The sequence below is a fragment of the Mesoplodon mirus genome (assembly GCF_964341445.2).
Source record: "Mesoplodon mirus genome assembly, chromosome: 2".
Lineage (NCBI taxonomy): Eukaryota > Metazoa > Chordata > Mammalia > Artiodactyla > Ziphiidae > Mesoplodon > Mesoplodon mirus.
Window position 1 is genome coordinate 46,394,869 of NC_138977.1, and position 27,827 is coordinate 46,422,695.

General features: G+C 39.2%; 1 protein-coding gene across 1 annotated transcript in view; it reads right to left on the reverse strand.

The window, feature by feature from the left end:
- ART3 (ADP-ribosyltransferase 3 (inactive)) overlaps positions 1-24,132 on the reverse strand; it is a gene marked incomplete at its 3' end in the record, with an annotated part of 35,581 nt that extends 11,449 nt beyond the window's left edge. The window contains exons 1-2 of the mRNA XM_082642767.1: positions 24,055-24,132; positions 17,310-18,021 (exon numbers count right to left, since the gene is read on the reverse strand). Coding sequence (XP_082498893.1) covers positions 17,310-18,021; positions 24,055-24,123 — 781 coding nt within the window. The 5' untranslated portion in view covers positions 24,124-24,132. The remainder of the gene's footprint in view (positions 1-17,309; positions 18,022-24,054) is intronic.
- Between the last annotated feature and the right edge of the window lie 3,695 nt (positions 24,133-27,827).

Genomic DNA, 27,827 nt, shown 5'->3' on the forward strand with positions numbered 1-27,827 from the left:
TTCATTACTTGTGATTGGTCTGTTTATGTTTTCTAATTCTTCCTGGTTCAGTCTTGGAAAATTGTATCTTTCCAAGAATTTGTCCACTGCTTCATGGTTGTCCATTTTATTGGCATATAGTTGTTTGTAGTAGTCTCTTATAATCCTTTGTATTTCTGCAGTGTCAGTTGTGGTTTCTGCTTTTTCATTTCTAATTTTATTGACATGCATCCTCTTTTTTTCTTGATGAGGCTGGCTAAGGGTTTATCAATTTTGTGTATCTTCTCAAAGATTTTAGATTTTAGTTTTATGGATCTTTGTTATTGTTTTCTTCATTTCTATTTCATTTATTTCTGCTCTGATCTTTATGATTTATTTCCTTCTACTGACTTTGGGTTTTCTTTGTTCTTCTTTCTCTAGATGTTTTAAGTGTAGGGTTAGATTGTTTATTTGAGATTTTTCTTGTTTCTTGAGGTGAGATTGAATTGTTATAAACTTCCTTCTTAGAACTGCTTTTGCTGTGTCCTATAGGTTTTGGGTCATCATATTTTCGTTGTCATTTGATTCTATGTATTTTTTTATTCCTTCTTTGACTTCTTCACTGATCTCTTGGTTGTTTAGCTTCCATGTATTTGTGTTTTTTACAGTTTTTTTCCTGTAATTGATTTCCAATCTCATAGCGTTGTGGTCAGAAAAGATGCTTGATACAATTTCAATTTTCTTAAATTTACGGAGGCTTGATTTGTGACCCAAGATGTGATCTATCCTGGAGAATGTTCCATGAGCACTTGAGAAGAACGTGTATTCTGTTGTTTTTGGATGGAATGTCCTATAAATATCAGTTAAGTCCATTTTGTCTAATGTGTTATTTAAAGCTTGTGTTTCCTTACTTATTTTCTGTTTGGATGATCTGTCCACTGGTGTAAGTGGCATGTTAAAGTCCCCTACTATTATTGTGTTACTGTTGATTTCTCCTTTCATGGTTGTTAGCATTTGCCTCATGTATTGAAGTGCTCCTATGTTGGGTGAATAAACATTTACAATTGTTATATCTTCTTCTTGGATTGATCCTTTGACTGTTATGTAGTGTCCCTCCTTATCTCTTGTAACAGTCTTTATTTTAAAGTCTATTTTATCTGATACGAGTACTGCTACTCCAGCTTTCTTTCGATTTCCATTTGCATGGAATATCTTTTCCCATCCCTTCACTTTCAGTCTGTATGTGTCCCTAGGTCTGAAGTGGGTCTCTTGCAGACAGCATATATACGGGTCTTGTTTTTGTATCCATTCAGCCAGTCTTTGTCTTTTGGTTGGGGCATTTAATCCATTTACATTCAAGGTTATTATCAATATGTATGTTCCTATTACCATTTTCTTAATTGTTCTGGGTTTGGTTTTGTGGGTCTTTTTCTTCTCTTGTGTTTCCCGCCTAGAGAAGTTTCTTTGGTGGTGCTGAATTCTCTTAGCTTTTGCTTGTCTGAAAAGCTTTTGATTTCTCCTTTGAATCTGAATGAGATCCTTGCTGGGTAGAGTAATCTTGGTTGTAGGTTTTTCTCTTTCATCACTTTAAGTATATCCTGCCACTCCCTCTGGCCTGTAGAGTTTCTGCTGAAAAATCAGCTGATAACCTTATGGGGATTCCTTTGTATGTTATTTTTTGTTTTTCCCTTGCTGCTTTTAATATTTTTTCTTTGAATTTAATTTTTGTTAGTTTGATTAATATGTGTCTTGGTGTGCTTCTCCTAGGGTTCATCCTGTATGGGACTCTCTGTGGCTTCCTGGACTTGGGTGACTATTTACTTTCCCATGTTAGGGAAGTTTTCCACTATAATTTCTTCAAATATTTTCTCAGACCCTTTCTTTTTCTTTTCTTCTTCTGGGACCCCTATAATTCGAATGTTGGTGTGTTTAGTGTTATCTCAGAGGTCTCCGAGATTGTCTTCAATTCTTTTCATTCTTTGTTCTTTATTCTGCTCTTTGGTAGTTATTTCCACCGCTTTGTCTTCCAGCTCACTTATTCATTCTTCTGCCTCAGTTATTCTGTTATTGATTCCTTCTAGTGTATTTTTCATTTCAGTTACTGTGTTGTTCATCTCTGTTTGTTTGTTCTTTAGTTCTTCTAGATCTTTGTTAAACATTTCTTGTATTTTCTCAATCCATGCCTCCATTCTATTTCCGAGATTCTGGATCATCTTTACTATCATTACTCTGAATTATTTTTCAAGTAGATGCCTATTTCCTCTTCATTTATTTAGTCTTGTAGGTTTTTACCTTGATCCTTCATCTGTGACTATTTTTTGCCATCTCTTTTTTTTTTTTTCTTTTAATGAGTGTGATTGTGTTCCTGTCTTACTGGTTGTATGGCCTGAGGCTTCCAACACTGGAGTTTGTAGGCTGTTGCATAGATCTGGGTCTTGGTGCTGAGATGAGGACCTCCATGAGACCTCACTCTGATGAATATTCTCTGAGGTGTCTGAGGTTCTCTGTTAGCCCAGTGGTTAGGACTCAGAGCTCCCACCACAGGAGCTGTCGCTCACCCCCCAGCTCGTGAACCAAGATCCCACAAGCCACGTGGGGTGGCAAAAAAAAAAAAGAGAACAATAGCAAAGTAAAAAATAAAATTAGACTGGGAAACTAACAGATACGTTAGAAAGAATATAAAAATTAAAATATAGATGAAACAACAACCAGAAGGTACAACAGTACCACAACAGTAAAAGAGGGGAGGAGAGAAAAGAAGAAAAAAGCAAAAAAAAAAAAGGGGTGGGGTAAACACCTTGGCTCTGGAGGGTGGGGCCTAAGCAAGGGCAAGGTTTGGGCATTGGGCAAGGCCAGTGCTCAGGACCCACAGGGCTGGAAAAGGCCCTGGGGGCTGTAGGAGGTGGGGCTTAGGCTCAATGGAACAGAAGGGGCCCAGGCATGCCCCCCACCCCTAGTCTCAGAGGGTGGAGGACCTCACCTGGGAGCCCAGCAGGCTTCCTAGGCTTGAGTGAGAGGGGCAAATGCCTTCCTCTCCCGCTCCTCTGGTCCTGGAGGGCTCCTCCAGCCTGCCTCTCCTTATCTCCCCTGCCTCCTTCCTATGTCCCCAGGACCAATGCGGCTGGGGTTGGGGGGGCCTTAGAGGGCAGGGGACTGGCCTGGGAGGTCAGCAGGCTCCCCGGGCTTGAGTGGGTGGGCAATTGCCCTCTGCTACTCTCCCAATCCTCCTGGAGGGCCCCTCTGCCTGCCTTTCCTGATCTCCCTGGCCTCAGGGGCGCCAATCTGGCCTCCACTTCTCCTCTCCCCTCAGTCCCCCCACATCCTACCAGTTCGTTTGGGGGTTCTTCCCATCTCCTTGGCCGTCAGGGTCCCCCATCAGCAGCCAGCAGGCGCCCTAGTTGTGGGGAGGCCTAATTCAGCATCCTCCCACACTGCCATCTTGACTCTGCCCCTGCAAGCTAACACTTTATGATTATATGACTAGTCTGAAAAAATTAGGAGAAAATTTATCTGTCTGTTTAACTAATTCTCTCTTCAGATACTAAATGTCCTTCTCAACAGTTAACCTAACGTTTTACTATGGCTTGCTAGCAATCAGGGTGGAGAGAGGCTGGTGCTGACAGCTTCCACCTTGCTGCACTTCCCAGCCTGAAAGGCCTGCTGGGTGGGGCTGCTAGTATTTGCAGTGGCTAGGCACTGAAACTCAGGGAGATGGACCCTGGGAGAGGACTCTGTGTAGCTGTGCAGAAACAGCCCGGAGGGCCTGGGGTGTGATCTGGGCCAAACCAGAGCTCACTGTCAGCGTGCATGGCAGGGCTTGGCTCCAGCAGTTGTCTCTGTTGGTGTGCACAGTAGGTGACAGGCAGCATCAGAGAATCACACGTGAGGAGTACTCAGATGTTCCTTTCCTGGCAGAAGGGCTCCAGTTCTGCCCACCTCACACAGCAGCTTGGAGCCGGATTTGGGGCAGACAGGTCCTGGGAGAGCCCTACCATAGAGGTAGCCCCAGTCCCAGGTGGCAACGCAATCACCTTGATTCCTGCAGTCACAACACCCCAGCCCCCAGCACCAGCCTAGCACTAGGCAAGAAAGGGATGGGACTCCATGGAACAAAGAGGAGGCCCCACCCAAATCCAGTGCAGGCTCTGGTCACCACAACACCAATCACATGCCCTATCAAGGGGATAACGCTCTGAGGAAACATGTGACTAGCATCCATACCAAAAGTAGCCATTGCACCAAAATTATTGGACTCATACAGTCTACTCAGGAATGCTTCCACATAAAAACCAGCCCTTCAAGACAACAGTAGATAACTGTTCCTCCTAAATTTATAGAGACATAAATTTAAGTAAAATTTAAAAATCACAGGAACTGCTCCCAGTTTAAAGAACAAGAGAGGGGCTTCCCTGGTGGCGCAGCGGTTAAGAATCCACCTGCCAACGCAGGGGACACAGGTTCGAGCCCTGGTCCAGGAAGATCCCACGTGTGGCGGAGCAACTAAGTCCGTGCACCACAACTACTGAGCCTGCGCTCTAGAGCCCACGAACCGCAATTACTGAGCCAGTGCATCACTACTACTGAAGCCCACGCACCTAGAGCCCATGCTCAGCAACAAGAGAAGCCACCACAATGAGAAGCCCACACACTGCAATGAACAGTAGGCCCTGCTCACTGCAACTAGAGAAAGCCTGCGTGCAGCAATGAAGACCCAATGCAGCCAACAATAAATAAATTAAATAAATAAATATTTTAAAGTTATAAAAAATTTTTTTTAAATAAATTAAAAAACGAGAGAAATCCTCTGAAAGAACAATGAAACAGACCCCTCCACTCTACTTGACCCTGAGTTCAAAAAGGAGGTAATAAATATGCTAAATGAATTAAGAACAATTATTGATAGAAATGCAGAATCACTGTAACGAGGAATTAGAAACTATAAAGAGGAGCCAATCAAAAACAACTCAATTACCAAGATAAAAACCAATCTAGAAGCAATGAATAGCAGACTAAATAATGTAGCAGAACAAATAAGTGATCTGGAAGATAGAATAATGGAAATCACCCAATCAGAACAAAAGACAGAAAGACAAATGAAAAAAAAATGAAAGCAATATACGAGGTCTATGGGATGATATAAAACGTGCCAAACTTAAGGTCCCACAAGCTGCATGGCAAGGCCAAAATATATATATATATATATATATGAAGAAATTATGGCTGAAACCTTCCCAAACCTAAAGAAGGAAAAAGATATCTAGGTACAGGAAGCACAGAGGGTCCCAAATAAGATGAACCTAAACAAACCAACACCAAGACATATTATAATTAAAATGGAAAAAGTTCAAGATAAAGAGAGGAATCTAAAGGCAGCAAAAGAGAAACAAAGAGTCAGTTACAAAGGAATCCCCATAAAGCTCTTAGCTAATTTCTCTGCAGAAACACTGTCAAACAAAGTCATGAAAGGGAAAAATCTGCAACCTAGGATACTCTACCCAGCAAGACTATCCTTTAGGCTAGAAGAAGAGATAAAGGATGTCTCAGACAAGCAAAAACTACAAGAATACAGCAATACTAAACCTAACCTAAAAGAAATATTGAAAGGTCCTCTCTAAATAGAAAAGAATCAAAAATCTATAGGAAAGGGAAAGTCACAATAGGAATGGCAAATGTATAAAAGGATTGAAGACCACTTAAATAAGCCAGTACACAGATTAAAAAACAATCAGAAAAATTCTGTAAAAGTGTTTATAACTACTAATAACTATACTATAACTAATTAACAGCAAAAACATAAACATTAAGATGTAAAACAGGACATCAAAATCATGAAATATGGGGGAGGGGATTAAAATTGTAGATCTTTTAGAATGTGTTTGAACTTATATGACTACCAGTCTAAAGCAAGTAGATACAGTTATGGGTTAACATACTTGAAAACAAGGGCAACCACAAGTCAAAACCATATGATAGATTCACCAAAAAAAAGAGAAAGCAATTCAAGCATAATACAAAAGAAAACCATCAAACCATAAAAAAAAACAAAAAGAAGAAATGAACAAGGAAGAACTACAAAATCACCTTGAAAACAAGGTTTAAAATGGCAATAAATACATACTTGTCAATAATTACTTTAAATGTCAATGGACTAAATGCTCCAATCAAAAGACACAGAATGGCAGATTAAAAAAAAAAGAACCTACAATACGCTGCTTACAAGAGACTCACTTTAGGACAAAAGACATACATAGATTGAAAGTGAGGGGATCGAAAAAGGTATTTCATAGATTGGAAGTGAGGGGATGGAAAAAGGTATTTCATGCAAATGAAAACAACAAGAAAGCGGGGGTAACAATATCCATATCAGACAATACAGACTAAAACAAAGTCCATAAGGAAAAACAAAGAAGGACACCATATAATGATAAAGGGATCAATACAAGAAGAGGATATTACACTCATTAACATATTCACCCAGTATAGAAGCACCTAGATATATAAAACAAATACGAACAGACATAGAAGGAGAAACTGACAGGAATACCGTAATAGTAAGAGACTAACATTCTACTGACGTCAATAGACAAATATTCCAGATGAAATCAATAAGGCAACAAAGATTCTAAAAGACAGAATAGACCAGTTGGATTTAATTGATATCTACAGGACATTACATCCAAAAAAAACCAGAATGCACATTCTTTTCAAGGGTGCATGGACCATTCTCTAGAATAGACCACATACTAGGACACAAAACAAGCCTCAACAATTTTAAGAGGATAGAAGTTATTTCAAGCATCTTTTCTGACCACCACAGTATGAAACTAGAAATCAACCACGAAAAGAAAAAAAAGGTAGAAACCAATCACATGGAGACTAAACAACATGCTACTAAAAAAAAACAATGGGTTGATGATGAATTCAAAGAGGAAATCAGAGAACACCTTGAAACAAATGACAATGAAAATACAGCCTTACAAAATCTATGGGATATAGCAAAAGCAGTTCTAAGAGAGAAGGTCATAGCAATACAGGCCTTCCTTAAGAAACAAGTCTCAAATAAACAAACTGTCACCTAAAAGAATTAGGAAAAGACCAAACAAAACCCAAAGTCAGCAGAAGGAGGAAATAATAAAGATCAGAGAGGAACTAAATAAAAATAGAGATAAAAAACAATAGAAAAAAATCAATAAAACCAAGAGTTGGTTTTTTTAAAAGATAAACAAAATCGACAAACCTCTAGCCAGGCTCACCAAGAAGAAAAGAAAGAGGACCCAAATAAACAAAATAAGAAATGAAAGAGGAGAAATAACAACCAATAGTGCAGAAATACAAAAAAATCATAAGAGAATACTATGAACGGTTATATGCCAACAAATTGGACAACTCAGAAGAAATGGAAAAGTTTCTAGAAACATATAGCCTGCCAAAATTGAGTCAAACAGAAACAGATAATTTGAACAAACCAATCATTAGAAGTGAAATAAAATCCATAATTTAAAAATTCCCTGCAAACAAAAGTCTAGGAATGGATGGCTTCAATGGGGAATTCTACCAAACATATAAAGAAGAACTTATACCTATCTTTCTCAAACTATTCCAAGAGACTGAAGAGGAGGGAACGCTCCCAAATTCTTATGAAGCCACCATCACCCTGATACCAAAACCAGACAAAAACACTACAAAAAATGAAAATTACAGGCCAATATCTTTGATGAATATAGATCAAAAATCCTCAATAAAATATTAGCAAGCCTAATCTAACAATACCTAAAAAAGGTCATGCAGAATGTTTAAGTTGGATTCATTCCAGGGTCACAAGGATGGTTCAAATAAGTAAATCAATCAATGTGATACACCACATCAACAAAAGAAAAGACAAAACCACATGACCATCTCAATAGATGCAGAAAAAGCATTTGATAAAATTCAACATCCATTCAAGAAAAAAACTCTCACCGAAGTGGGTATAGAGGGAACATAACTCAACACAATAAAAGCCATTTACAACAAACCCACAGCCAACATCATACTCAAAAGAAAAAGCTGAAAGCCTTCCTGCTAAATTCAGGAATAAGACAAGGCTTCTCACTCTCACCACTTCTATTCAACACAGTATTAGAAATCCTAGCACAGCAATCAGACAAGAAAAACAAAAGGTATCCAAATTTGAAGGGAAGAGGTAAAACTGTCACTATTTGCAGATGACATGATACTCTATATAGAGAACTCTAAAGACTCCACACAAAAACTATTAGAACTAATAAATGAACTCAGCAAGGTAGCAGGATATAAGATTGATATACAGAAATCTGTTGTATTTCTTTACACTAACAATGAAATATCAGAAAGTAAAAGAAAAAAAAATCCCGTTTAAAATCATGTCAAAAAAAAAAACTAGGAAAAAAACTTTTAAGCAAGGAGGTGAAAGACCTATACATTGAAAACTATAAAACACTGATAAAGAGACTGAAGATGATTCAAAGAAATGGAAAGGTATCCCATGCTCTTGGATTAGAAAAATTAATATTATTAAAATGGTCATACTACCCGAAGCAATCTACAGATTTAATGTAATCCCTGTCAAAATATCCATTCCATTTTCACAATACTAGAACTAATAATCCTAAAATTTATATGGAACCATGGAAGACCCAGAATTGCCAAAGCAATTCTGAGGAAAAAGAACAAAGCTGGAGGCATAACCCTCCCAAGACTTCAGACAATACTACAAAGCTACAGTAATCAAAATAGCGTGGAATTGGCACAAAAACAAATAGATCAATGGAACAGAATAGAGAGTCCAGAAATAAACCAACACACCTATGGTCAATTAATCTACAACAAAGGAGGCAAGAACATACAATGGAGAAAAGACAGTCTCTTCAACAAGTGGTGCTGGGAAAGCTGGACAGCTACATAAAAAAATCAATGAAATTAGAACACTCTCCCATAGCATATACAAAAATAAACTCAAATGGTTTAAAGACCTAAATATAAGACATAATTCCATATAATTCCTAGAAGAGAACACAGGCAAAACATTCTCTGACATAAATTGTAGCAGTATTTTCTTAGATCAGTCTCCCAAGGCACAAAAAAAAAGAAAAGAAAAAATTAAAGCAAAAATAAGCAAATGGGACCTAAACAAACATAAACGCTTTTGCGCAGCAAAGGAAACAATCAACAACAAAAAAAGACAACCTACGGAATGCAACTGACAGGAGTTAATATCCAAAGTATACAAACAGCTCATACAACTCAACAGCAAATAAACAAACAATCCAAACAAAAAATAGAAAGAAAACTTGAATAGATATTTTTCCAAAGAAGACATACAGATGGCCAACAGGCACATGAAAAGATGCTCAACATCATAATTATTAGAGACAAGTAAATCAAAACTACAATGAGATATCACCTCACACCTATCAGAATGTCTATCATCAAAAAGTCTGCAAACAATAAATGCTGGAGAGCGTGTAGAGAAAAGGAAACCCTCCTACACTGTTGGTGGGAATGTAAATTGGTGCAGCCACTATGGAAAACAGTATGGAGGTTCCTTAAGAAACTAAAAATAGAGCTACCATATGATCCAGCAATCCCACTCCTGAGCATATATCCAGAAAAGATGAAAAACCTAATTCAAAAAGATACATACACCTCAATGTTCATAGCAGCACTACTTAGAATAGCCAAGACATGGAAACAACCTAAGTGCCCATCAATAGATGATTGGCTTAAGAAAATGTGGTATATATATCTATATACCACATATATGTATTATAATATATTATATATATAATATTCCATTGTGTATGTATATGTATAAACACAATGGAATATTAGCCATAAAAAAGAATGAAATATTGTCATTTGCGGCAACGTGGATGGACCTAGAGAACATCATACTAAGTGAAGTAAGTCAAACAGAGAAATACAAATATTATATCTCTTATATGTAGAAACTAAAAAATAATACAAATGAATCTATATACAAAACAAACAGATTCACAGACACAGAAAACAAACTTATGGTTACCAAAGGGGAAAGGGAGGAGGGGGTAGGGATAAATTAGGAATATGTGATTAACAGATACAAACTACTATATATAAAATAGATAAGCAATAAGGATTTACTGTATAACATGAGGAACTATATTCATAATGTCCTGTATAACCTATAATGGAAAATAATCTGAAAAAATATATATATATATAACTGAATCACTTTGCTGTACACCTGAACCTAACATAATATTGTAAATCAACTATACTTCAATTAAAAAAAAGTAGGAGGGTTAAAAATGGGTAAGAGATTGATCCAGAAATAAATGGGAGAAGACACAAATATATATAGGGATTGAAAAGGGGAATATAACCATGGATTCAGCAGGTGTAAAAAGACCTGAGATTACTGTGACTAGCTTTATGCCAATAAATTTGAAATGTAAGACAAATGGACAATTCCTAGAAAAATGTAACTTATCAAAAATAACTCAAGAATAAACAGAAAACTCACATGGTATTATAACTATTAAGCAGTTTAAACTTTTTCCACAATGAAAAATACCAGGATAGTTTAGTTTTTACAGAGTACTAAAGAGAAAGGAGCTGCACAGAGAACCCCAGAGATCTTCCAAGGGTTTCCAGTACTCAGCAAAGTACTGATCAGTTTATACTTGTCTAAGGAAACTACCCAAGGCCAGGGAAAGAACTCAAAGGATGAAGAACAGTGACTATTCCTACCAGCCACACTGGAAAACCTTATAAGTTGTTATTTTAGCAGGGAGCTCTACAGTAAGAAGCCTTGGAAGCAGTTCAGACAACAGTAAATAAAGCCCTCCCAGGAGTTCCTATCTCCTTCAGACCTCAAGAAATTACAGATGTCTGTGACCAAACTCATAGCTGACTGGAATTTCTGGCAACAAGACTACAGCAGTATTTGCTGGCCACTGCACTTTGGGACACAAGGACCCCTCCCTTTGTAGGCCCTGCTACTGCTAGCCTGTTACTGGGCCTAATGAGACAGATGGTCTCACCAAAAGAAAAGTCATGATTCTCCAACCTAATAACTTATCGTGCAATGGGTTCTCTTTGAACTAAATTCCCATGAAGTAGGACAAACTCCCAAAAGTTCCACTGTCACATGGAAATTTTACCTCCAATTAAGGGCCAAACCTGGCTCCTAAAGCCTTAGCCACTTCCGCAAATAAATGGCTGCCCATCCATTAGACCTGCAGTTTCCAAACAGTGGTAGAGGTGTCCCTGCACGCTCTAGCAAATTCACAGGGGTACCAAGGGATATTTTAAAATTTCAAGACAAACACAGCCCGACTTGATATCTTTCAGACACTGCATGAACTACTAGCTTTAGATAGAACACAGTTTCAAAGTCAGGTTACATTCTATTCGATAACATCATATATTTGCAAAGCTGAGTTTTTAGCAATGGTTGTGATAAAAAGCAAGTACATGTGAAAAATCAATGTGGATCAGGAAATAAGATGGTATCTAATCTGATACCAAGGTTTGAGAAGCTGTGCAGTCAGCGTCCAATAGGTACATACATCCCATTAGCAAGTCACTGTGGTTAAAAATGAAATAATAGTTCTTAAAACTTTTTATATATATTACTTCTTAAAAACAGCTACTAAGATATTAGGACATAAATACTTATTGAGTTGTTTGAGTTTACTTAATAAATGGAATTTTTAGGCATTTATTTTAGCCTAGGGACACTGAAAAAAATTATGACAACACTAAGGACACCATGAACCAAGAAAGTCTGAGAACCTCTGCATTAAACAGTACAAAGCCTCACCTACTACTTTATCCAAACTATTGGCTCAATGGGGGCCTTACCTGTAAGATTTCACACCTGCAAAGACAGCTGCCATGCTGTGAGACAGTCTATGGAGAGGCCTATGTAGTTAGGAACAAGGGAGGCCCCCAGCCAACAGCTCATGAGCAACTAAGGCCTTAGTCAACAACCCACTAGGAACTGAATCTTGCCATCAATCATGTGACTGAGCTGGGAAGCACATCTTCCCCAGTCAAGTATTATGATGACTGCAGCCTTGTGAGAGATCCCGAGTCAAAAGACCGAGGTACACTGAACCCAGATTCCTGACACAGCAACTATGAGACAATAAATGTTTTTAGCCACTAAATTTTGGAGTAATTTGTTATGCAGTGATGGATAACTAATACAGGTGTGAGGGTCAGTTTTATGTATCAACTTGTCTAGGATACAGTCCCTAGTTATTCAATCAAACATTAATCTAAATTGTTGCCTTGAAGGTATTTTGTAGATGGGATTAAAATCTATAATTAGTTACCTTTATATAAGGGAGATTATCCAAGATAATCTGGTGGGCCTGATACAATGGGTAGAAAGGCCTTAAGCACTTAGGCTTCCCAAAAGAAGAAATGCTGCCTGTGGGCACAGCTTCAGCTCATACCCAAGAGTTCCAGCCTGCCCTTCCTGACAGCCTGACCTATGGATTTCAGACTTGTCTTGCTAGCCCATACAATCATGTAAGCCAATTCCTTACAACTGATTCTGTTTCTCTGGTTGGAAACCTTGACTGATATACTCAGCATGAACAAGTCTGGTGGGTGAAAGTCTGCAGGGGGTTGGTAACGAAGAGTTCTCCCTTTTCCTATAAATATGGAATAAACAGTCTGAACAGCCTTCCAAATGTTCTAGGCACTGATTCATAATGTGAATTTCTCGAGGTGATGGATATGTGATATGTCACTTCCTATCTGGTTTATCTATACGGAATCTTGTTGAATCCCCAATCCCAGACAACAACACAGAAACTTCTACTTCCAGGGAAGGCTAAAAGAGTGTCCATCAGAACCAATGAAGGTACTTATATTTGATGAACCCTCAAGTGCTAGGGGTGGATTTATAAAAAATAAATCTGGATAGCTCTGTAGGTTCATCTTCTTTCCCCCTTTTGATGGCTTAGCAGAGAGTTGCCTCAAAAGGTCTGAGTAAGCTCAACAAAATAGACTAACACCAGCCACTGGAGTTCAGGGCCTCTTCCTTTCTAACAAGATTACTTTTGCAGTCAGGGAACACTGATATTCCCTGCCCCCATGACTCTATTAACATGTAAAATATATTTACATATATACCGTCTGGTCCCTCTCCATGGAAATACTGTCCAAAATACCAGATGATCTATGACCAGCCTGTTCAGTAAAATGATGAGAGTTCAGGGGATGAGGTATACTCTACTATTTCTCTGCTTATAAGTTTTCTTCCAATAAATCATATTATATCTACACTGTAAGGTGCATGAAATCTCAAAGCTATGGCTTCCTACCAGGTATTTATAATTCATCTATAGTCCTCCCAATCCAAGTGCAGTTTTCAGATGGGGTCATTTTAAACGATGAGGAATGTAGCCTGATTACACAGCTGACATTCTACTTTTATCAAGTTTTCTAGAAAAACAGTATAAAAGAAGGTTAACCTGTGGTAATTTTCCCATAAGGACGGATCAAGGGTTTTGTTACCATTTACTTACTCCCATTATCTTGGATTAATACGAGTATCTTTGACCACCAGGAATTATCCTCTCCATTTCCTAACCAACTGAACTATTTTCTTTAGCTAACTAGTTTTTGTAAGGCCCACATACATTTTTATCTTGAAAATCACAAGCAAGTTTAAAGTAACAGCACAGGACTGTGTTAGCACAGTAAAGTTAGCACAGTATAATTTTTTAATCACTTTCATAAATGCTGCCTTTTTACATCCAGAGGTATATTCAGTCACAATGGAACAAGGTTCTGATTATATCCTCCTGGCTTGAGCTTTTAAAACCCCTGGTTATTATCCTTCATAGTGTTTCAAACAGCCTAGCTTTAATGATCACTTCAGGGTGTTTTTGATCCTGAGTTCCCATTTGTTATCTCCAGATGGCAGCAGAGGACATTGGTCAGACTCCAGTTTAGAGGTAAAGCAACACAATCAAGTGCAGTGGCCTGACTCTGCCAGAGCTCTCCAAACAAATAGTACAGGTGAGCCTCCACGGAGGTTTTCCCTTGTGGCTGGTCTGGAAATTAACCTGCTGCGTAGCCTCTGCCTGACTTTCTGGGCAGGCCCACAGAAGTCTGCCCACTCTCCTCCCCTTTCCTCACACTGGGCTCATAACACACTTCCCCATGTAGGTCTGGGACTTGGCTCATTCTGAATCAACCCAGTGGCTCCACCCCTTTTGTTTATCGTAATGCTACTCACAAACATGAACTCTGTGGGCTCCACTGCCCACCTCTGTTCATCAACCAGATACGAGTGACTGATCTGGCCTACTGCAGCTACCGTAGCCAGGGTTTCTGCAGAACCAATGCCTCCACAAATAGCATTTGGCTGAGTGCATTAGAAGCACCAAAAGTGGTATCATTTTGTCAGCCCAGCTGCAACTGGGTTTCTGGCTATAATGTGCTGGTAAAATTGAACAGGTTCTGGGGTGGAGAATGGGGGTTCTGATTTGTAGGGTTTGCTGATGTCCATGGTATAACTCTCATCCACGGCCAATTTCAAGCCGTCGTGACGTATGAGGAATTGCCAAGAGATATATGCCCACAGTCAGCTCCCGTAAGCTGGCATGAACTGACTCCAACTGGCTTCGGTTTTGGTCAGGTCCAGTGTATGGTTGGGCGAGGGAAATGGGCACTCTTCCTCTCAACATAAATTTGCTCACTTCAGTCTTCGTCTGCCCCCTCAGGGAGAACAGTTGGTCTAACTTCCAACTCAGGGCCAGGACTAAGGTGAGGCAAATGAGGTGTTTAGAGTGCAAAATTTAAGGACGCGTGCACTCTTAGGATCATGCAGGTGCAGGTTGTGCAAGTATATGACCCTTTTTGTGCCCCAGGGATCTCAATGGCCACATAGCTTCTGCCATTAAATCAAAAGTGGACCACCTCCCCTCCCCACTCCATCTCACAGGTATAATCTCATCAGCACTTCTCTACCTGTTCTTTTTTATCTCATAATGCGCTGGCACATTTGAGTCAAGGTCTAAAAGTCTATCCCACTTCCAAGGCCCTACTTCAATACTCGCTCTGCTTGACCAGCAGCTACAGTTTTGGGTTCAGCTAGACAATCCTACTCATAAGACTCCAAAAGGCATCCCCTCACCAGTTTACTCAGTTTTTCAGAAGAATGCAAGGCAGGGAACACAGCATACCTATTAAAGGGTAGCATGAGTGATACACCTTCAATGCAAGTCCTCACAGCAGTCCAGGGCTGTCCTTCAGTCCCCAGAATGACATCTCAAATACAAGAAAACAAGGTTACGCAGATGGGTGCAGGAACTATCCTAGCTTAGTAGCCTCATGCCACACATAGAAGACAACATCTCTTATATCAATCACGCCATGAGTATACTCCAGGACTCAGCAAGAAGAATACCTCAGTATGTCACACCACATTCAGGAATGCCCAAAGCTATGGCTTCCCTCCAGTATTTATACTTCATTTACAACCTCCCAGCTCAGATGCACTGTAACAATCAACGGTTATGTTTACCATTAGGCAGTGTTGTATGATTATACAGTTGTCATTCCACCTTTAGTAGATTACAGAGAAATAGTGCTAGAAGAAGATCAACAAGAGGCCATTTTCATAAGAGGAAGGAGAAAGGGTTTTGTTAACCCTTTACTCATATAACCCAAAGCACAATACCATAAAATTTCAGAACACTGGCGATAAAGAAAATATCCTAAAACCTCCCAGAGGGAAAAACAAGTCTCATTCAAAGTTTTAGTAATTAGAATGGCTTCACACTTTTTTTTTTTTTCGATACGCAGGCCTCTCCCTTTGTGGAGCACAGGCTCCAGACGCGCAGGCTCAGCGGCCATGGCTCATGGGCCCAGCCGCTCCATGGCATGTGGGATCTTCCTGGACTGGGGCACGAACCTGTGTCCCCTGCATCAGCAGGCGGACTCTCAACCACTGCGCCACCAGGGAAGCCCGGCTTCACACTTTTTAACAGCAGTATCAGAAACTAAAAGACAATGAAGGAACATCTCCAAAATTCCAAGGAAAATAATTTCTAAGACAAAAATACAAATCTACAAACTATTATTCAAGGTCTCAAAGATAGATTTTTCAGGTATACAAAGTCTCAGAAAATTTGCCTCAATATCTCTTTTCTCAGAAAACTTCTGAAGAATCCCTACCCCTTCCAAACTAAGGAGTAATTCAAGAAAGAGAAGGAAATCCAAGATATAGGGGATTCCTCATAGGGCAGAAGCAAAAGAAAGTCTCAGAATGGTAGTGAGGAGAGATTTCAGGATATTTTCATAAAGTAAGGTGATGGAATCCAGGAGTATATCCAGAAAGAAAAAAAAAAGAGAGAGAGAGAATCTGATATACCTAAATGTATTAAGAGGAGATTTATATTTCTAAGGATTCAGGGGGTGAATTATTGATGGGATATAAAAAGCTAAGGAAACAGAAAATCATACAACTAATAACTCTGAGGTAAAAGTAGTACTTAAAAACAAAACGGTACCAGTCTTTACTACACTGCGAGAATGGGAAGGGGAAATGCACAAATGTTGAGGAGGGTGGTGGTGATCAGATTCTTCTAATTCCCTTCTCCCCTGCCTCCCCACACGACAGAGTCTGGAAAAGCTAATTACCCTCTTTTCAAGATTTTCTTGTAGTTACAGACGATCAAGTAGCTGTTCTGGTAATGATATGCAACCAGAAGTCTACTCGGAATTTCTGGGAAAGCTTTTACTCTCCTGATTAAACAGGCAGATTTGGCTGGATCCTCCTATCCTTTTCTTTTTGTCTTGAACATGGATTGATGCCTACAGCTGCCAACAGTCACACTGAAAACATGAATCAACAAACCAACATGCTAAAATTGGTGGATGACAAAGAGTCTGAGTTACTCATGATGTAGCTGAGCCCCTGTACCAACTCTGGACAGCCCACCTCCAATTAAATGAGAGCCGCCAGGCAGGTTTTGTTCCTTGGCCTATACCCACTAGATGCTAGCAGCAACTAAAGATAGTCGTGACAATTAAAAATGTTTCCAGTTATGGTCAACTGACCCTAGTGGGCAAAACTTCTAGTTGAGAACCATTACCTTATATTAGTATTTCGTTTTTTTAACTTTCAATAATACCGTAAATGTATTATTTTGATACAATTAAATTATGAAAAAAAGAAACTAACAGTATGAAAAGAGCTAGACGAGAGACCACCAATGTTTTGTCTCCTTTTAAAACCTCCCAATTTTCTTCCTGACCTCTCCCTGGGCCTAAGAGTCTCACTCCTTCTTTCCCAGACAAGCACAGACAGAACAGACACTTACCACCTAGAAATGCACACTCATAATGGCTGCAGGTCTTGTTTGTGCTTTGAAGGATAAGGTTATTGCCAGCCCCATCCTGTGACACATGAAAAACCTCATTCAGAGGTATTAAAATAATTCTTTCACTTTCTTTATCAAAAAATTTTTCAACAGCAATTCCAAAGCATGTGTTGATGGTTAACAGAACGTCTTGGTCATTAGCAACTTGAGGTTTGGTTGAATATGCCAAGGTGAAATGGCCAAATCGGACTTGGTTTAGTCCTCCAAATGTAAATAAAGTAGTCTGCCTTACGCTATACACCACATTTTTGTAACTGTTCTCACAAGATCTTCTCAGCAACTGCAGAGCTTTTGTCAGGTAAAAATGAAAAGCTTTGAACTGGAAGCCATAGACATAATCTTTTCGAGACTTGCCAGCCATTTTCCCAGCTTCATTGAACAGATGGTAAAAGGAAGTTTGCTCTTGAGCTTCAGAAATATATGCCATCAGGGCTATTCCATGGTTATCCTTAAAACCCATAGGGAGAAGGAGCTGAGTCTTCCGAGCTTCCCACTTGGCTTCTGCATTTTCCCACACATCTTCCAAGAGCTGGAGGCTTGCTTTTTCCTCCTTGAGCAACTGGGGAACATATTTGATTTCCATCCTGTCAGTGCATTTCAGGTATTCATCATCAAATGCATTAGCTGCCATATCTAACATTTCAGCTTGTACCTTCAAAGGAAAAGGGCATTAATACTCTTGAAATAAAGATATTTGGTGTACATCATTTCTCTCAATTTATCGCATCCACCCCCTCATGCCAAGACTCTCTCCCTTGCTTACAATGAACTTTGGATATGTTTTTATGTAGGAAGTATCTTCCACTGCTAATGATAACTTTTCTCACATATTTGTATGGAAGAGTAAATGACCATGCCTACAACTCATTCGTTTGAACCCTGTGGTACAGAGGAAAGAACAATGAGGGTGAAACTGAAGAAAACAGGTGGCAGTCCTGGCTTTGAACAATATTCTTAGCTAATTTCCTCAACCACTCAAGACTGTTGAGTGAATTTGAAATACCTTGTGTGAAACACTTTACATGAAGGATAGATATATAAAGGCAAATATTACCCCTTCTGCTTTGAGGATGCCCCCTCCCCCTTGTCTGTGTGGTTCGGCTAGGACTGATTCTGCATCTTCAGCCCCTATGATAAGCAACAATGCAGGCTTAAAAACCAGAGCACTCCCAGGAAAACAAAAGGCTTTCTTTCCCTATAACCATAAGCTCTAAGGATAATACTGGCTTGCAGCAGCCAATAGTTATCCATTTAGTCCCATGGAGAATCCTGTCTACAAATAAAGCCAACAAAGGGAGGTTTGCAGAGCTGAGAGGTGAAGAGAGAGATGAGGCCCTGATAACATTACTTAAGGCCTGAGTCTAGCTTTACCTGGAAATGTATTTTACTTCAGTCATAAGAATCAGTAAATTCCCTATTTATCTGAGCTAGTTTGAATTGTCTTTCCGTTACAAGTAACTGGAAAAGGACTAAGCATCTTTAAATGACACACATAACGTAAGAAGCAGGGCAGTGTAGTGTAACGAACACCACTAGCTTTGAATCAGATAGATCTGGGTTCAAATTCCATTTCTGTTACTAACTAGGTACTAATTACTTATGGGAAAGTTACTTGACATTTCTGAGCTTCAATTTTTTTCATCTAAAAAATGGGGATAACATGAGGAAATAATATCTTAATTGCAGGATTGTTGTGAGGATTAAATGATATAATGAATATATGCAAAGTCCTTAGCCCCATGCCTGGCACATATCAAGCCTTCAACAAGCTGTGGTTATTCTTATCATTTTGTAATAGGAATATATGTACAGTCTTCCCTCAGTATCCATGGGGGATTGGTTCCAGGAGCCCCTGAAAACACCAAAATCCACAAATGCTCAAGTTCCTTATAAAACGGGCATAGTACAGCCTTCCCCGGTGGTCCAGTGGTTAAGGCTCCGTGCTTGCACAAAGCAGGGGTGCTGGTTTGAACCCTGGTCGGGGAACTAAGATCCTGCATGCCATGTGGTGCAGCCAAAAAAAAAAAAAAAAAGGCACAGTACAATGAATACAGTGGGCCCTCTCTATCTGTGGGGTCATGTATGTATGGATATGGAGGGCAGACTGTATTATACTGTAAGTTCCTCAAGGGCACAATATGTATCATATTTATCTTCTGAATTCCAAGCATCTAGCATAGCAACTGGCAAAATATTTAGTTCAAGTGAACTAAGTAAGAACCCTGTGCTCAGGCCTACGGATCAAAACACAGGATGAGCACATCTGCCCAGAGACACCATCTAAGGGTTTCTACAAGTAAAAGGGTAATGCCCTCCATATCATTGTCTCTTTCCACTACTCTATACTTGTATGGTACACTGACTGCATAAGTTGCAACCTCAGTTGGAGACTTTATAGAAACACTTAGCCAGGCTCTGTTAAAGTTGCAGGCTCCATGTGAATGATTCTTAAAGTGTGTGAGTGTGTGTGTGGAAAGGAAGAGGCGATGCAGGGAACCAACTTAAGAAAGCAAAATATAACTTGATTCCATATCCCACACTATCTCCTTCTCACTATCTTCTCCCCTCATAGTCAAACTTCTTCAAAAAGACATCTATCTTTGCCATCTCCGTTTCATTTCCACTCATATCCCAACCCTCTTCAATCCGGTCTCCCACCCCCATTCCTCCATCCAAACAGCTCTCACTAAGGAAACATTTCTTCTTAGACTCCTTTGCAGATCTAGCACATTTTAGCTGGCCATTAAATGCTGGTGTTTCTCAAGGCTACTTATTTTCCAACTCTCAATTCTACCCTTAGGCAATTATATAAGACCCATAGTTTCAGTTATCATCTAAATACCTCTGACCTGTCCTGTAAGTGCAAGATCTGTACAGCAACTGCCTACTTAATAACTCCACTTGAATTGCTCAAAGACCCTTCAAACAAAACAATCTAAGACCAAGACAAAATTTATAATCTTACTGCCTACAACTACCATGAACCTAGTCCTTATATAAAACCATCTATTCATTTGTGAAATTTTCTTAGATTTCTCCTTCTCAGTCACCCCTGTGGCCACTTCATCATTAAGGCCTAACAAACTTCTCCAGAGTGCTTTCTGTATGTGAAGCACTAAGTGTTCATATATATTAATTCATTTAATCTTCATGGTAACCCTGTGAGGTAGGTAGGTACTATTATTTGTTCCTTTTTTAAGGATGAGGAAACTAAGGCACAGAGAGATTAACTTGTTTGGAATTGATATTTGAACCCAGGCAATCTGGCTCCAGAGTCCGTTCTCTTAACCAAAGTGTTGTGTTTCTGATGATGAAGATCACTGACATTTATGTAGCACTTTTTTAAAAAAAAGTTTAATTTTGTCCTCTTAACAACCCTTATGAAAGGCTGGGCAGACAATTTACAACACCTTTTTACCAATGTAGGAATTGTGCTGGCGTCAGAAATTGTCTTGATTACCAGCCACAGAATATTCTGGGGACGTCACTGAGACCCCTGAACTCCTGGGTCTGTAGGTCACTTTCTTGAAGTGGAAATTTGAGCTTCATGAGATCAAATCATTGCCATCTCCTAGCCAAGAAATGCACTTTCCTCCACAGCACAGAATGTACCAGAGTGCATCTTGGGTGCCAATGCCTAATTTATCTTCAAGACTTCAACATCTTATAAGACATCACACCCTGAAACCACCACCCCACATTCCTCACATCATATCAAGGGTTGATCCAATATGATCCTGTCTTTCCCCCTGTGCCTCTAACCAGTCTCTGCATGTCTAATTTTAGACATCAAGTCTTTCTGGCCAAAGGCCACCATTGATTGTGTGTTCTGTATAGTGAGTACCTTGAGCACTAAAAAAGCCCACAAATGCCACCACAATTCAGGGGAAACTGAATGGACAAGGAACAGGTACAAAGGCTAGGTGAACACACTGATTATATTTTCTTCCTCTGAGTTATCCATTGAAACAAAAGCCTATATGGATGAAATTCAATTACCATAAGTTTATTACAAAAATGTAAAAATGACCTAAATGGTTAAAAAAGAAATTGGTTAAACCAATTATGAAACATTCATAAAACAAACACATCAAATTTATGTTGCAGAAGAATATTAAAAAGGCAAATCAAAACCACAGTGAGGGCCTCCCTGGGGGCGCAGTGGTTGAGAGTCCGCCTGCCGATGCAGGGGATACGGGTTCGTGCCCCGGTCTGGGAGGATCCCATATGCCGCGGAGCGGCTGGGCCCGTGAGCCATGGCCGCTGGGCCTGCGCATCCGGAGCCTGTGCTCCGCAACGGGAGAGGCCACAACAGTGAGAGGCCCGCATATCGCAAAAAGAAAAAAAAAAAAAAAAAAAAAAAACCACAGTGAGATACCACCTCACACCCATTAGGATGGCTATAAAGATAAGGAAGAAAAAGGAAAACAGGGACTTCCCTGGCGGCACAGTGGTTAAGAATCTGCCTGCCAAGGCAGGAGACAAGAAACACAGGTTCGACCTCTGGTCTGGGAAGATCCCACATACCTCGGAACAACTAAGCCCGTGCGTCACAACTACTGAGCTTGCGTTCCACAACTACCGAAGCTCACGTGCCTAGAGCCCGTGCTCCGCAACAAGAGAAGCCACCGCAATGAGAAGCCTGTGCACCGCAACAAAGAGTAGCCCCCACTCACTGCAACTAGAGAAAGCCTGCGCGCAGCAACAAAGAGCCAACACAGCCAAAAAAACGGAAAATAGCAAGTGTCAGCAAGGATGCAGAGAAATAGAACCCTCATACCCTGCTGTATAAGTAATTAAAATGGTACAGCCACTGTGGAAAAGTTTGGGGCACTTAGTCAAAATATTAAACATAGAGTCACATGACCCAGCAATTCTACTCCTGGGTATATACCCAAGAGAACTGAAAATATATGTTCCCACAAACAAAAACCTTTGCATGAAAGTTTGTGGCAGGACTATTCATTCATAAGAACAAAAAAGTGGGGCCAACCCAAATGTCCATCAATTAATGAATGGATAAAAAAAAATGTGGCATAACCATGCAATGGAATATTATTAAACTATAAAAAAGAAGGATGTGCCAATATACACTGCAACATGGATGAATCTTGAAAATGTTATGCTAAGTAAAAGAAGCCACACAAAAGGCCAGATATTGTATGATTCCATTCAGATAAAATGTCCAGAATATGCAAATCCATAGAGACAAAGTGCATCCCAGGGGATGCAGGGAAGAGGGAATTGGGCTGACTGCTAATAGCTACAGGATTTCTTTTTGGCATGATGGGAATGTCCTAAAATGAGATAGTGGTGATGGTTGCACAGCATAGTGAATATATGAAAATCACTGAACTGTACACTTTAAAATGGTATATTTTGGGGACTTGCCTGGTGGAGCAGCGGTTAAGAATCCGCCTGCCAATGCAGGGGACACGGATTCGATCCCTGGGCCAGGAAGATCCCACATGCCGCAGAGCAACTAAGCCCGTGCGCCACAACTACTGAGACTGCACTCTAGAGCCCACAAGCCACAACTACTGAGCCCGTGTGCCACAACTACTGAAGCCCGTGCGCCTAGAGCCCGTGCTCTGCAACGAGAAGCTACCACATTGAGAAGCCTGCACACCGCAACAAAGAGTATCCCCCACTTGCTGCAACTATAGAAAGCCCACGCGCAGCAACGAAGATCCAACACAGCCAAAATAAATAAATTTAAAAAAATTTTTTTTAAGTAAAATGGTATATTTTTATACGTGAATTATACTTCAATTTTTAAAAAGTCACACTGCAGACCAGGTAACAGAATATACAGTGATTCTATAAACAATATATCAGAATATTAAATTTAAAAATGGGTAAAATTTTAAGAATTTAACACATTTTAAAGAATGTACTTCAAGTCAGTGGACAAACACTCATTCAGTAGTGATGTGAGAGCTAACAATGTGGTGGGAAATATCAAGTGAGATACCTGGCTCATATTTTACATAAAAATATGATACAGAATGTTTAAAGATTCAATTGTAAAAAATAAAATCATAAACTCTCTATCAGAAAAAAAAAGAATACTGAATGTGGGAAAATAGTCGCTATATAGTTTAACGGAAAACATGTAGATAAACATTGCAGTGTCATCTTATCTGAAGAAGAATACATATTTTTAGAATATCTGATGCCATGGACAGACGTCTGTAGCACAATATTAACTTAAAAAGGTAAAAAAATACTATATATAGCTATATATAGCTATATAGTTATATATAGCTATATATATTTTTTAGCTATATATAGCTATATATAGCTATATTTTTTTACTATATATATAAAGATACCATATATATATATATATATATATATATATAGTGTGAATCCATTTTTGTAAATTACAAACATAAACACATAGAAGAAAGCTGAGAAGAATACACACCAACAGATTGAGTCTTTCCCTCTGGGTGGAACATTGTGGATGATTTTTACTTTCCTCTTTTTGATTAATTTTAATTTTTCAATTTTCTACAGTTAACACATATCAGTGTGTAACAGATAAGATCTACTTGTAAAAAACTAATTTACCTACTGTCTCTGTTCTCATTTCTATCATCAACCCACACAAATGCCTCAGGCAACCTTATATCAAGAGTTCCCATTCCAGTGACCACATGCTTCCCATTCCTAACATTACCTGGAAGATGTCCATTAGAATCATAGGTGCCAGCAGCATGGTGACCATTTCAAAATGTCCTGCCTTCATTTTTCTCTTCTAAATTAAAAAGAAAAAATTCCAATTTAGTAGACTTAAAGACAAGGTTTAGGGAAGTAGAACATGATGACACACTATATATATTTTTTCATTCTGGGTAAGAGTGGGTATCATAATGGTTAGGAAGTGATTATTAATAAATTTCCAATGGCTGGAAGGGTCATTAGACTTTGTCCGGTGGTCTAACACCCTCATTCTACAGATGAGGAAACCAAAGCTCAGAGAACTTCAGCAGTTTGCTCAAGATTAAATCTGTCCATTTCCATTCTCTTTTAGACATGTCGTCTCTCCCACCATAGTCACTGGTAGTCATTTTTTCTTCCTATCTCTAAATCTCCCCTCAGCATACAAAGGGAATCACAAACTAAAAAACAACCATTTCAAATTGGTCCCCTAGCTCCCAGTCTCCAAGAATTCTCCAGGAGTTAGTATCCACGCATGTCATCCATTCTTTGATCCTCTTTGCAAACCAAGTCATGCCCATTTGGCTAGGATGGAGGGCCAGTAGTGGTAAAAACCAGAAGGTTATCCGAGGCAGTCTGCTTCTCCCAAATATTCACATTTAAGAGAAGCCAAGGATAAAACAAGTGTTTTGCATAACTTTCTGAAGGCAGGAATAAGAAGGAAATGGGTAGGAAGCAATTCTAGTAAGATTATATAATTCTATTGGCTGAATGCCCAATATTCATCCCAAAGTTCATGAGACAGGAGCAGGTAAACAGGAGGGTAAGAGGCCATCAAGGGCTGAAGCTGTCCCAGAGCCATTAACTGATTCAATTAAAGACTGGTTTATAGTTCCTTCCACATACCTACAACAAAGTTGACATGGCTGGAACTGAACTGAAATCTCTTTTTTTATCCTACCAATCACCATATTATGGCATCTGAAAATGGGGAAGAACAGCACAAGGGAAAGAAGATAGTCTTCCCTTTGGCCCCAGATCCCCATATTTATTCAGGAGCAGTTTCTTTCACTAAAGATATCAAAAGATAGTACAAACATGCCACTTTTGTGTGAAGCTTCCCTTTAAAAGAAGATTTGGAAAATAATACTTGACAGATAACTGTCACAAGGCAGTATGTACCAAGCAAGGTCTGAATCAGGATTTTCTTGAAAATTCTTCACTTCCATAGTCTGAGTGTAAATAAGTCAAAACGTTTACCTGGCTTTTCTGCCTGTGGAGGTTTAAATGATGCTAGGTCTCAAACTGTTTCCCCAGTCTCTCAGTGGTGGTGAGCGTGTCTTCAGGATAGGAGGCTGTTGACACTGAGAGCTGAGAAGGGAATGCTTTTCTTTTTATAAACATCCCCAGCAATAGCTTGGCAGTGGCACATTACCTCATTTGTGTTCTGCTATTTATACCTGTCCCCCAGACTATCCCTTGGAATCATTACTGTTAACACATGAAATCTCCAAGAGGCTTGTAAAGCCACAGCAATTCCCTCTAACCCCACAGCATGTTCAGCTCTGAGCCCTCAGTTCTGGGTTTCTCAGAGAGTGATCACTTCCCATTCCTAACCCTTTGAAACTTTGACCCTTTGACTCTGAGATGTCAGACTAAAGCAAGGATTTTACCCTAGCTAAATGGTTCACATAACTCAGGGGGACTTGCTGTGTTAATCACTGGCAATGGTGATGGCTATCACCATTCACTCAACCAGCTTACTGTATTTTAGGTACTATGCCAGTGCTGGGACACACAAGTAAGTAAAATAAAGCTGAAAAGCACTCAGACTAACAAAAGACATGAGTATGCATACTTAACCAGAATACATGTCAAGAATCTTACTTACAGGCAAAGCCCAGTGAGAACACTAAGAAGGGAAGGATTTGGTAATATCTACAACTATAGCTCTCATCTGAGTAAAGTACACCTAGTAAATATATTGACTGCAGTGCTGAAGAATACTTAAGAATTCACGGACTATGGATATAAAACCGTGAAATGTCCTAGGAAATTCACGCATATGTGTATCAAAATTAATTAATAGAATATTTAGAAAGTAGCACTATTCATAAAAGCCCCAAACTGCAAACCATCCAAATGCCTATAAATAGTAAAATGGATAAATTGTGGTGTATTTATACCATGGAATTTTGTATAGTATTGAAAATTAATAAACTCTTAACTATATGTATGTGCATAAATACCACAAATTTTAAACCTATGAACAGATACAAACATCTACACACTGAATGATTTAATTAGTATAGAGTACAAAATCAGGCAAAACACTTCTATGGCATCAGATGTCAGAATAGTACCCTGAGTGGGAGGTAGTAACTGGAAGAGGCACAAGGGGAGCACCTGGGATGCTGGTTAGGTTCTGTTTTTGGTTCTGGGTCTCGATTACACTGATATATTGTTTATGAAAATTCACCAAGCTATTACACACTTAAATGTATTTTTCTCTCTGTGTGTGTACATACATATTTACTCAATGAAACATTTTAAACTGTCATGAAGTGAACCTACTTTTACAAAACCCATCTCTCCTCCTCAGACTCTTCCAGATGTCTAGCCTCTACCCACCTCACTGGCTAAGCAATTTAAGATTAAATACACTGAACAGGCTCTCAGTAATTGTATCATTTAAAAAAAAAGAGTTTAGTTACAAAGGAAAAAGTTTGCACATGTTTTCAGTCCTTAGGCTCACAATGACCGGCATTTTAGGCCCAGGCATGTGGGCCTACAGGGAATGAAGTAGTGGGATTTTCCTGTATTTGGCCCCCTAAAGCTTATCAGATTCATCAATAAATCACACAAAAGACTAAGTCTACCAAAAAGAGCATAACAAACACTGCATGAAGTTCAAGGCAAGTTTGACCTTATTTATTCCCAGTATGCTTTTGCTCCATTCTTGTTTTCTTTCAAGAAAATAGTGACTTGATATTTGTATATACTGTGATATGATCACCACAATTAAGTCTAATTAACATCCATTACCATACACAGTTACAAAATATTTTTTTGTGTGATGAGAACTTTTAGGATTTAGTCTCTTGGCAACTCGCAAATGTGCAATATAGTATTATGAACTCTAGTTGCCAATTAGATCCCCATGACTTACTTACTTTGTAACTGGAAGTTTGTGCATTTTGACTCTCTTCACCCATTCTGCTCAACCCCCACCCCCCGTCTCTGGCAGCCACCAATCTGTTCTCTGTATCTATGAGCTTGGTGGTTGCTTTTGTTTTTAGATTCCACATATAAGTGAGATCATACGTTATTTGTTTTTCTCCATCTGACTTATTTCACTTGGCAAAATGCCCTCAAGATCCATCCATGTTGTTGCAAATGACATTATTTCATTCTTTTTATGTCTGAGTAATATTCCATTGTATATAGGTGCTACATCTTCTTTATCCATTCATCTGTCGATGGACACTTAGGTGGCTTCCATACCTTGGCTGTAAATAATTCCACAAAGAACATGGAGATGCGGAAATCTTTCCAACTGTTTTCATTTTCTTTGGGTAAATACCCGGAAGTGAAATTGTTGGATCATACAGAAGTTCTATTTTTAATTTTTTGAGGAACCCTCATACTGTTTTTCATAGTGACTGCACCAATTTACATTCTCACCAGTAGTGTACAAAGGTTTCCTTCTTCATATCCTAACATCTGTTATTTCTTGTCTTTTTGATAATAGCCATTCTAACAGGTGTGAGGTGATATCTCATTGTGGTTTTT